The sequence below is a fragment of the Varanus komodoensis genome, unplaced genomic scaffold (genome assembly GCF_004798865.1).
Source record: "Varanus komodoensis strain SLA01 unplaced genomic scaffold, ASM479886v1 scaffold13_1, whole genome shotgun sequence".
Classification (NCBI taxonomy): domain Eukaryota; kingdom Metazoa; phylum Chordata; class Lepidosauria; order Squamata; family Varanidae; genus Varanus; species Varanus komodoensis.
The window spans coordinates 11,567,745-11,580,005 of record NW_025335408.1 but is presented as its reverse complement, the minus strand read 5'-3'; the positions used below and the strand labels follow the sequence as shown (position 1 = coordinate 11,580,005).

General features: G+C 45.3%; 1 protein-coding gene across 1 annotated transcript; it reads right to left on the bottom strand.

The window, feature by feature from the left end:
- Window positions 1–5,330: 5,330 nt before the first annotated feature.
- On the bottom strand, window positions 5,331–11,982 carry WNT16 (Wnt family member 16). The gene is made up of 4 exons (XM_044423067.1): window positions 11,885–11,982; window positions 9,060–9,337; window positions 7,790–8,076; window positions 5,331–5,795 (listed from the first exon to the last, which is right to left on the bottom strand). The coding sequence occupies exons 1-4, from the start codon at window positions 11,980–11,982 to the stop codon at window positions 5,331–5,333; spliced, it is 1,128 nt and encodes a 375-aa protein (XP_044279002.1).
- Window positions 11,983–12,261: the final 279 nt, after the last annotated feature.

Genomic DNA, 12,261 nt, shown 5'->3' with positions numbered 1-12,261 from the left:
CTGTTAGGGTGCTGTACATAGTAAAATCCAATACCTACAGCAGCCCTTTCTGTTGTTGCTCTTTCCACAAGCCTATGGTATTTCCTCAATATCAAGGGTAAAATGGATCTCCCAGATCCAGACGTCAAGCAAAGCCATAGTGACTTCTCATGAAAACCTTGACTGTCCCCATGGTTTTGGGAAACCAAATGTACCACACTGCAACTAGGTTCTGATGGCACAACAGACCAACTACAGACAACTCAGAGATCCCTGGCTATAAAAATTAAACAGCAAAAATTCACCATAGTTTCTCGTACTGTGGAAATTGGCCACTGACTTGGTTCAGGCAAAATGGTAATCCACCCTCAAGGATTGAGTATAGGTTGAGTGAGGGTTGTTGAAATGTGGGCTATTGTTTTGCTTTAACCTGGCCATGTTTAACCAATAATCCATGGTTTATTGTTGGAAAGGAAGTGAGTTGTTCTCAGACAATGCAGGAACTCCTGTTTCAACAACCCATGGTTCAATGACAATCTACACTTAAGCTTTGAATGAGGGTTAGCCTGTTGTCAATCTAGTGGATGACTAGGACTCCAATTTGACATCACTTGGGTACAGAAATAATTGGCTAAAGAAGCCAGTGTATAACCACTATAAATACTGCTTCCCATGCTCTCATAACCTGATAGCCCAACACAGAGGCCATATTCTCCACTTGAGCCATAATTCCACAAGGAGATCCTATGCAGATAGATATGTGGAGACAACCCCAACTGCATCCGTATCACCCTGTGTGGTTTAAGAGCCACATCTAGCCCCACCTAGGATGGCTGACACCTCAGGTGGCAGGGTCACACTACTGGAATTCAAGCCATAACAGTTTGTTAGGGGAAGAGTTTCTTACATAGGAATACAGCATCTGCATTTATCAAAGGATTTCTGAGCCCTTTAACTGCATTTTAGGAATAAAGCATATCTGTTTGAAAAAGGTGAGGAGTTTGCCTATTTTTATATTCATTTTCTCCTGCAAAAGATTATATTACATCACATTTATACCTTACCAAAGCAGCTTACATAGCCTTCCCCACTTCATTTTATCCTCACAACAACCCTGTGAGGTAGCTTAGGCTGAGAATGAGTGACTGGCTCAAAGTTACCCAGTAAGCTTCATGGCAAATGGGGACTAGGACCCAGATCTCCTGGGTTCCCAGTCCAACCTTCTAACCACCACACCACACTGGTTCTAACTTGTTCCATCTTTCTTCCTGTATTTAAAATCTTTCACATCATGTGTTCCCTTCTCTAGCTCATAGGAAGATGTCTTCAGGTTAAGACCTTATTCATAACCTAGTTTGGGTGGAGGCAGAGGGACGCAAGCATCAAGCATAATTAAATTGGGAGCTGCTGAAGTAACACATCCATTTGCGTGCAGTGAGTTGTTTCATCCATTAAAGTGATTAGCCGGTCTTGCAGCCAGAGGAGCCCTGTGTATTAGTGAACAAGGCCAGAAGACTGGCTGAAATGAACGGCCTGTGCAAGTGCTCCCAAACCTTATTAAAGGGAGCATAAAAGCTGCCTTACAGGGAAAAAAGAGGACCCCTGCGAGAAATTGCAAGGAAGGCTACGATCATAACAGCATTTATTTGCAATTAAGGCTGCAGTCCTATACACATCTGAAAGTAGGTTACACTGAACTCAGTAGGACTAAGTAGATGTGCATTACGCTGCATTGTAAATCCATGAAAAACCACTGTAAACTTTATTTTATGAGCTCTGGAAATGCAACACACATGCTTTGGAGTTTTATCCAAAATACCAGTTTTATATTAAAGCATGGCTGTTTTTCTTCAAAGCATCAGAAGCTTTTGTTTAAAAACAAAGCCCCTCCTTTTGTAGATGTAAAATTCCACCAGGCCAAAGATTAGGAAGGCCAAAGCTACTGTCCTATGCCCACTTAGCTGGGAGTCAAGCCCAATGGATGAAACAGAATACACACAGATAGGACAGGGCTACATACGTAGGACAGGGCTACATATGTACGCATAGTCTCTCAGCAGCAGCCAACCCTCAAATCCATCACATTTGGTTTTTGTATCCCTCAGTGGTTGGGAAGTGTCTGAAACCTGAAGCATGTCTAATTCCTCTGCCCTTTCCCTTAAAAACTGCAAATGTTAGGCCAACTGCACAGTAGATACAAGCCAAGCCAAGTTGGGGAGTAAGATTTCTGTGTACCAGTTTGGTGATCATAGCAAGAACAAACCATAAAGGGGCACTTCAATGAACTAGCCATAATTCTGCTAAAGAGCAGAATGTTTACCATCCAGGTGTTTCTGCTGTTGGCTAAGGAAGGAACCCCCTGCCTGGGTTGAGTTTGTCAAGGGAGTCTTCTTCAACTGGAGGCCACGGCCCAGGAAAACAAGCACATTGGTACCTGCAGAAAGCATGTTTTTGCCCTTTTGAAGCACAACTTGCAGACCCCTGCCCCCAGTAAGCACTGGAAGTCAGGGAAGGTATCAAGGCAGTTTTGTGCATACACAGTCCCTTCTGACCTCCCAAACAACCTCAGTCAGCTGCCCCAATCCAGCAAGAGCAATCAGCATCTAAGGACAAAACCTAAACCCACTTACCTGGGAGTTAGTCCCTTTGAGCCCAACAAGATTAAGTGGATCTGAGTGGAAAACACAGGATGCTGCTGGAAGAAAAGGTGCTCTTTCAGTCCAAAGTAGACCCAATACATGTGTGTCCTTTTCACCTCTCTATGTAATAGTCAGCACCCTTCATGCTGAGAGAGCTAATCTTCCACGTTTGAGAAAGCACACAGAATATTGCTGCTGAGGGATGGAAACAGTGATTTGTGGTACTCCGCTTGTGCATCAGAGCCAAGGAAAGGGCCAGGGTAAATCTAGCCTCCCACGTTGGGGTGCTCCAATGTTGGGATCTCTGACATTTCCTAAGCTACACTAACATGAGTTTGGCAGAGAAGAAGGAAAAAGGAGTAGGCTATCTTTTTCCCATTTGCGCCCATTGCAAACAATGGAATGGAATCATTTTATAACTTCTCCAGTGCTGGCATAAATTGCTACCCAAATCTGTAAACCAAGAAGGGTTTGGCTTTTGTAAGTGCAAAGCGTCTTCCAGCACGCGGAAAAAACACCCATCAAGCCCACCTGCTTTGTGACCTTGGACCGCCAACAGAAGATAAGGGCTGCAAAGAGTTTCTTGCAAGATCTGGAATTGGGATTTGAAGTTTATGTCTTCCCCGCTGAGGTCTTATTCTTCCCTTGGAGTGGGGAGATTTGTTCTCTCCTCTCAAACACGCTTTCTGGGACCACAAAACCTCATCATTAGAATCATGGTGTAGGGGATTCGGTTTAAAGAACAGTGTTGCATTTTTGCATTTGAAGACATGTCGTGTGAGTGTAAATTTTTGCCAAAGCCATGCCAGCCCATTTCTGAATCCCCATTCCCAAATATTACAGTTTTATATTTCTATCCTGCTCTGAGTGTTGATTTTTAGATCAAGAGGGCAGAACCTCACCCCCAGGGACCATATCTGACCTTCCTGAGGTCCCATTCTGGCCCTCTGAACCACTGGAGGTGGTATTAATCCTCCAGGAGAAGGTATTAACCCATCCCCTCCCTGGAGTTCCATGGTTCCAATCTGAATCAGGACTGCACATGCTTGTGCAAAGGTCAAGAGAACTGTCAAGACAGCTCTGCTACACATGATTAGCCAAACATTTTGCTTGGCCCTTCCTCTCAGCTGTTCTTGGAAATGCAGCCAAAGGTGCTTAAGGGGAAATTGTATATAAGGACTAAAAAGAGGTGGGCCTTTTGGTTCCACTGTGCTAACTTTGCAAATCCCAGTTTTACTTATATTAAATGCATTTGAGTGCAATCTTATGCTTGTCTAGACAGGGAAATGTCCTACAATTCCCAGCATCCCATGGCTCTCTCAGCAATGCTGGGGATGGTAGGCCATTTTTCTGTCTGAACATGTATAGGATTGCGCCATCAGTCTCCTGATCTAACAGATCAGCACTAGCAAGGCTGATTTAGCTTTTCACAATTTTGCACTTATTATGCTTATCATAATTATAATTATTATACTTATCATATTTGCCCACACTTGCTGATTGTTAGTAAAAGAAATAAACACTGTATAATTATTCAGATTAACCTAATGAGAATAAGTACCTCTTACAGGGTAGTAGAAAAGATCCAGAAAGGATAAGAAGTTATCTTTCTTTTATAAGATTGGTCTACAATTCTGAAGAAGCTTCAGTGGGTAATTTCACAGCTATGATGCAAGAAGCGCAATACTGGCAGCCTTCTTGGAGAGATGACTTTTGTGTCACAGGATTCTGCTCCACATTTATATGTTTCCTCCAACACTGACACACAGAACAGAGTTTTCATGGCATACTTATACGGCATCTTCAGAACAGGTTCAGTTAGGAATAGCCTAGGTATGCTTTTTCAAATTAAAAAAATAAGACATTGTCCTAAAAGAGGGTGGATAACTTGCAGCCCTCCATGTTTTTTTGGTTTACAAATCCTAAGCCCTAGCCAGCATGGCCAATGGCAAAGTTGGAGATGAAAGCATCTGGAGGACCACAAGTTGCCCACCTATGTCATACAAAGAATGGGGCACCGTCACCCCTCAGCACATGTTAAGTGGACAGTTCTGTGATGGTTGTGTTGAAATACTACTGTGACAGCCTCCCTAAATGGCTTCATTTCTCTCCATGTCCTAAATAATGATTTTATGATCAGTGGAACAGAGGTAAGTGCAAAACCGAGACAAGACTGCTGCTATATACACCGTTTGCTTAAGTACAGCGTACTGCAGTACAGATGGCTTGGCCAAGTTCCAGATTCACCCTCAAGAAATCTTTGACTCTGCCTGGTGAACCATTGTACACGACGTGGAGCAGCTCAGTCTTTTCCACCCTATACCAGTTGTTGTCTGAACAGCTGTACGGCCAATGGTAGTCCCTTGCTTCCACAGGCCTCTATAAACAAGCGTCTTAAATGGATAGGAGGTGAGTATCTCATACTGGGTATTGTATAAGCCTCCGAACAAGAAAGTCAGACTTCGAGGGCTTCTGAGATCATTATGTATGCTTAAAGAGGACTATCTTCCCTGTATTCCTCTAGACACAACTGAAGCCAGTATCTGTGGCTTTGGGGCAGGACAGCTACTTACTCCACGTTGTCCTCCTAATTAAGAACCACACTTTTTAGAGCTTGGACCATGGATCGTCATTTTGAGACATCTCCTTAGCATAGCCCTAGGAAAGGTCCTCTGCTAGATGCTTCGCCACTGGTTCCTGAGGTGGAGGGTTTCATTTGCAAGTGTGAACATCAGTCATGGTTTCGCATCTTCTGCAGCGCACGTAGCAGCACCAAACAAACTTGCACTCACATCTCTCCACGTGCCTCACGACATGGGTGTTATATCCTCGGCCACAGCAGAGAAGGTTGCATCCATTTGGTCCCTCTGAAGTACGGTTGCATTCCCTGCCCTGCGTCCCCAGGACTCCCAGTTTGCGATCTTCAACACAGTAGTTGGGGGACCTATTGATATACAGCAGATCTTCTTGGTGGATGGGTATCTTTCGGTGCCTTTTTTCTTTCCTGCGGATCCTTTTTTTCAGTCTGTCTGAAATCTGAATGCTGTTTTCATACTTCTCTTTCAAAAAGCTGCCAACTTTTGCGAATGATGACATTGTTTTCCAGCAGGTTTTTAAGGCGCAAGAGCCAGACACTCCATGACAACGACATTCCACTGACATCAGTTTTGCTACAGCCTGGAGGAAGAGATTAAGCCAAATCAATCCACAATCACACAACATCAATTTCTTCCCTTCCATCCTGTTACCTACAACACTACTAGGTACAGTCTGAAAAGACTTGAATGTCTTCCATGTGCTTAGGAGCTGTCTGTCTCTGAAAAATAAGGACTGAAATCTGTTCCTGTTCTCTAAGAAAAATATGTATCAGTGGAAGAGACCTATATGCCATACCTAAAGCTTAATCTGCTCTCTTCGACATCAACACTTTTGGCTGAAGAGTCAAACCCTGCTTTAAAACGGCCAATAGATATCTCTTCAGTTACAGGACTTGTTACTCTGAAAATAAATGAAGATGAGGTGTGTGCCCACAGTACCAACTTTAGATACTTCTGTAGCGGAAGAGAAACAGCCCCTTATGTTTGTAACATCCTGGTTAAGATTCTTACACAGACCGAGGGTCATGTTCCCATGGCAGAAGAATGAGTGCATGTATTTTGACTATACTCAACCTTCAGGTGAATTTTCTCTCAACTTTGCCAAGCCAATCTGCACCTGAGGGCTAAAATAATATCTCTGACAGCTTAAACAGTGCTGATATCTGTAATATGAACCCAGCATCTGATCTGTGCTGGCCTAAGATCTAGGAATAGGAATTTTGGCTTTTGGTTTCTAACGTAAGCTCCAACTTTCTCAGCACAGAACAACAGCAATGCTTCATTCCTAATAACGAAGGACTTTTCCAGATGTGACTTTTAATCCACTACTCCACTATACATTTTGCTTCTGTATTCTTTATGGGAACAAGATTGGATTTTCTGCAGACACCTGCCCCCTTATTTTTCTCCTTCCCTGTCTTTTTATATGTTCTGCTATAGAACATATAGAAAGACAGAGTGCCTCTAGGTGGCACTGTGGTGTGACAGAATCACACAACTACACTAGTGTTTCATTCTGCAATTCCTCATAATACCAGACTTTCCCTAATTAAAATCTCTCCACAAAAATGCTTGGAAAGCACAGAAGAGGCCTTGGAGGGCCCTGGATATTATGTAAAGCACCAGCAAACCACAGTGAGTGAAGAATGGCAAGTACATGATACATGGCTTGTGGAGGAAACTTCTAAAAGATTCCCAGACAAAGCTCCTTGAAAGTGTAACTTCTGTAGCAACTCCAAGATGCATGGGGAATCACAGAGTGATGTGTTGCCATGGTAACTGGACTTACAGAAATTCAAATGCTCATTCAGCCCTGATGTTCACTACGTGGGCCAGTCGCACTCTTAGCCTAACTTACTCCATAGTCACTTCTCGTGCTAAATTGGGGACGGCTGGAAGTTACCACATGTGCTACCCTGAGCTCCCCAAGAGCTATTGCTTATGGAACCAAAATGGCAGCACCCATACATGTGAGATGTAGCACCATTGGCAGAGTCCCAGAGTTTTGCAGAAGTCCAACAATTCCGCTGACAAAATCTCTAAAGGGAGCAGAGCCCAGTGAGCACAGCGGTTGTTGACTGCTAACTAAATATTGGTGGAAAGAAGCCCAGAAAACCTGGGGTGGGAAAGTAATGGAATGGGATGACTGGCATTCTCAACAGCAGTACTCCTTCCATGCTGCAACATTTTGTTACATCTTCCATTTGGAATTCATTCTATACATGTACAATGATCTGCCCAGACTCAGGGGAACCTCCATCCATGCCTGGATCGCCCGTGTTTTTAAAAGATGTGCACATAGTGAGTCAGATACATGTTGAGCTGTGATTCACATACTTCAGCACAGGAAATGCATAATTTGCTGAAACAGCCTCCACTGTGCAGAGCCAGTGTGTAGAAGATTCTGCAACACAATCAAAAAAAGTCCAAAAAGCACTGGGAGGTGCCAGGGGGGTTATTCCTTTCCATGCTCCCCTTAGGTGGCATGCATAGCTACATTGACAGTGGGGAAGGGGGGAAGCCAAAGAAATAAGAGTAATCATGGTAGCAGTAATGGGAAATTTGAATCCATACCAGTCTTCCAGCTTCATTATTATGTAAGTTCATGGCTCTCAAGGCATTTCCATCTTTTCCAGAGGTGTTTTTGGCAGGGCCATCTAAGAACTTTCTGCTCAGCCACATGCCATACTGGATGTCATCAGAGCAGCCACCCCAGTACCAGCCTTCACTGGCTGAGCCACCGCTTTGCAGGGTGTTATCACAGGAGCATTCTGTCATATTCCCCGCGCCACATGCATGAGTCACTGAGTGCACTAGGCCAGCTGCCATCACTGCAAAGATAAATGCCGTTTCTTTGGTACCTACAAAAGAACACAAGCAGATCTTGTTCAAAAGATCAGCAGCAAGTCCCTGTGGCCAGAGGTAAGTTCACAGAGCTGATTCAGGTGTCAACACGGACCATACAGCCAAAAGAAGGAGCAGAGTTCAGTCCTGCTCTTGGGAATATTAGCTCCACTGAACCTGTTTTAACCTGTTTGCCTAGCCCTCTGCCAAAGTGAATGTTAGCCACTGCATCATTTATCAAGTAATGGTACAAGATCTACAAAGGCATCTCTGAGTCCTTTGGGCAGCTAAGGAGCCAGTCTATCTAGCTCAGCAATGACAAAAGTCTGCCGCGGTTAAGACAGCAGACAAGGGCACCTCTAGCATGGGGCCAAGCAAGGTATCATGAAGCAGATCCTGGGGGTGAGAAGGGGACAGCAGCGAGGTTTGGGGAGTAAAGAGCTATGGGCTTTGTAAAGTATTACTTTGCCGTCCTCAGGTCTGGTGGCTGACTCTGTCCAATTGCCAGTGCTGAAGTAAGCGTCAGTTCTCACTAGGCCAGTTTTTGTATGTGTCGTGGTAAAAGTGGAGCATTTCATCCTTTGCTTCAAGCAAAATGTCTTTGGCCAGCCCTGGCAGAGAATGCTGCCTGAGAATGTGGAGGACCGAGGCTGCCCAAGACATCTTGCAGCCTGACATGTAGAACAAGATGACGCACCTCGGCCAGAAGCTGGAGGGATTGCTGACTGAGTCGTATTTCAAGGCTGATGACAGGACAGTATCCTTTATCACAACTGAGGGCAGTTCAGGTGTTCAGAACAATTATAAAGAGGGAAATGAGGCTCCAAAGGACTCGGCCTCCTGAGCTGGTTGCTTCACTCTGCTTCAAAGTAGGGCTGGCCTAGCTCAACCTGCAAGACCTTCACTTGTGTCTCCATATGTAAACTTCCTCAGTGCCAGAGAAACGTTGTGGCTCAAAGTCCCACACAAGTGATTGATATGCTTCTACCATCGCACCTACCACTGCTCAGCTCGTAGCCAAAGACGGAGAAGGCAGGAGTCACAGAGATGGAGGAAGGATTGCCGGAAAGAGAAGGGGCCGCCACTGGTGAGAGCAGGCAGTTCCACCGCTCATGCCTGAACTGGCTCTGGCATTCCTGGATGCCCAGACGTGCTCCTTCCTGGATGCTGGGCAGCAGGTGGGGCTTCTTCTTGCACAGGTCTTTTTGGCGGTTGCTCAGAGGCAGGTTGGCACAGCCCAGTTTCTCTGGGACACCAAAGGAGGCAATGCCCAGCCACCTGCAAAAGTAGCCCCTGGGTTAGACCCAAGTACCAGACATTTTATGTTAAGAAGAAGCTGATGAAGCTGGAGTATGACACAGCTGCAGCAGCCCAGCAGAGCCATGTCATCACAGCCCAGGGGTGAGAAGCAATAGAAACCAAGTACACTGCTGTCAATACACAAGAGGTCAAAGGAAAGCAGAATCATGGAAGACCCTGCGGACAGCAATGGGCACTCAACCACACCACTGCTTAGAGAAATGATAGACCCACAGAATAAAAATCATCTTAAGAAACCCTTTTGATCATTGTTGGGTCACTCCTGGAGGCTGTTCATGTGATATTGGGACCAGCAGTTTTGGTAGCTATGCCCATTTGTTCTCAATGCATGCCAGACAGGAAGTACCCAAAACAGGAAATCAGCTATGATTGGAGAAAAAGGTGGCAGGGTCAGTCACTTCTGCTGCTAGTTCTGGTACCTCCAACATGGTATCCATGGATACCAATGTGATCTCTTGGCATTCGTTACACTCCTTGGTTGCCCTGATTTATATTTTATTTCTAAAGTTTTTTAAAAATTAAAAACTTTTTTAAAAAACTTGAAAGCTAGCAAAGTGGACTATGGTCCTCCAGTGACATCTCTGGGTTCAAAAATGTTGTTTGAGTTTTGGATGGCAGGTGCCACCTCCGCCTTGTACAAAAGTTTTTGTGCATCTTAAATTTCTACCAGTTTGTCTTCTGGAAAATGTCTGATAGGCCATACCCACCATGGCAACACTTTTATAAATGGGCAAGCACCTCCTACATGGGATCCAATTTGTGAGAGTGCACAGAACATTCCGAATGTATCCAGTGGCCTAAATGAGTTGGGGACCCCTGCCTGAGTTGGTTCATTCGAATTAATTGTCCAAGTGAATCCACTGGAATTAGCTGCAATCAAAAAGGGGACTGTGGGCTGAAGGTGGCAGGCATTCTGAGTCATGTACCTGACACCTCCTAAGCTGGGAAACACCCTTAGAAAATGGAAGACAAACTTAATTGTATACTGAGAACAAAGGTAGCTTTTCCTTTTGATCGGTAGATAGATCAGATGCCACTTTTGGAGTTCCTTGGGAAAGCCCAGTTATATCAAAAAGCAAGGTATGATACGCAATTGATAAGCCAGCTGTACAAAAATGCCACCACAGGATTGCGGCAACCATTCCCATGCCGGCAATGAGCAACTCATCTCTGCAGGCACCCTGGATGATCCTGATGTACCGTCTGGTGCTCATGGGAGTGGGAAAGGAATCTTGAATCAAAGGTATCCACTGCCCACAAGTTATTTCGGAGGAGGATTCTCTGAGCGAGTTTCTAAACTGTTGGAATCAATTTAGAACCATTCCAAAAATGTAGAATTGCATAACCATGTCAAAAACACACCTAGTGAGCACCAAATCCATATTATTACAGGCAGTACACAACTGGTGTTCCCTTCCAATACTCCGTAATTCTGTAACTGGAAGAGCTTAAAGAGCTGAGTTTTTGGTGCAGGGGTCTTCACCTACAATAGTGTTGGTGAGGCAGCTATTCCAGCATAATTAGGAATATACTAATTGCAGTTCAACAGTGTTCACACAATGCCATCAAAGGGCCTTTGTGCCTCAAAGAAGCTTAATAAGACAAGTTTTACATGGATATGTGCTTTCTAGCTAAATAGATATTACAATCTTTTCACATGTCAGTTTAAAAATGGCATCTGTGAACTTTGCTCTCGGCATATGAATATTGTGAATATTATTAGTGAGGGGCTGATGATTCAATGGAGGGCCATATTAAAACCATCCATTCTAAGCTGTTTTCACTTGCAAGGCTGGAATAATTTTGCTTTTGTTTATGTTGGAATTTAACATAAAAGCTACCCAAGGAAATATACATTCAATGCCTTTTCTAACCACGCATAAGCTGCATTTACACTGGGTTAAAAGTAATGCAAGTGAAGACAGGTTTAGCATGCAGTCTTTATACCTGCACATCCAGGAGTAAATTCCTCTCAACTCTACAGCAGCTACTTCTGAGGTGGGAGGCATTGTAAAAGCATTCCCACAGCTGAGTTTGAAATGACCTTGGAGGATCTAACAGAAAGGATGCCTTTGGCTTTCCAAGGGCACTCTAAGCCTCCTTAGAAGAGAATGGCTTTAAATCATTACCACCTGGGTGTGTGATCATCGAGACCCTGGCAAACAGGCATTTGAGCTGGAAACGAGCATTTTTCCCTGCCCATGCTGTGCCGGTTATAACTGAGCATCGCAACCCTCTTTGAAACCTCGCATGGAAACTGTTTTTTTTTGGAGCATCTCAAGTATTAATAATAACAATCATAATATGGGGCTCCACAACTGCACTCTGAAGCTGTGGGCATACAAAGGGTGCCGCGGAACAGCTCTTCCATTGGTACTAGCGCACGAACCCGGGAGATTCAAACACCGCACGTGTGAAAGTGCCCAAAGGCGTGGCGAAGGCAAGGAGCGGAGCAGGTAGATCCCCGACCCCGCCGGCTCCCGGCCCACTCACGCTGCTACTCACATCCAGTTGCCGTGCGCGCCGCAGGGCCACATTTCCAACAGCAGCGCCGTCCACAGCACGCACAGGCACGGCAGTCCAAAGGGCGCCGCTCTCTCCATAGTCGCCGCATGGAGGTCCCTGGAGAGCCGCAGCCAGGGCGAGTCTCCCCTGCTCTATAGGCTCCGCTCGCGAAGGCGGTGGGACCGAGGTGACATCTTCAGGCGCCCTGGCGCCTTAGGGAATCCGCGTCGCCCGGCACCCAGCTCACCTGCGCGGAAGGGCGATCCGCGGGCGAGCCCCGGCCGGCCGCGCAAAGCGGGGAAAAGGCGCGGGTGGGGCAAGCAGCGCCCCATTCAAAGCTGGGAAAAAGTTCTGAGGCTTTTCTTTTTCTCCCTTCT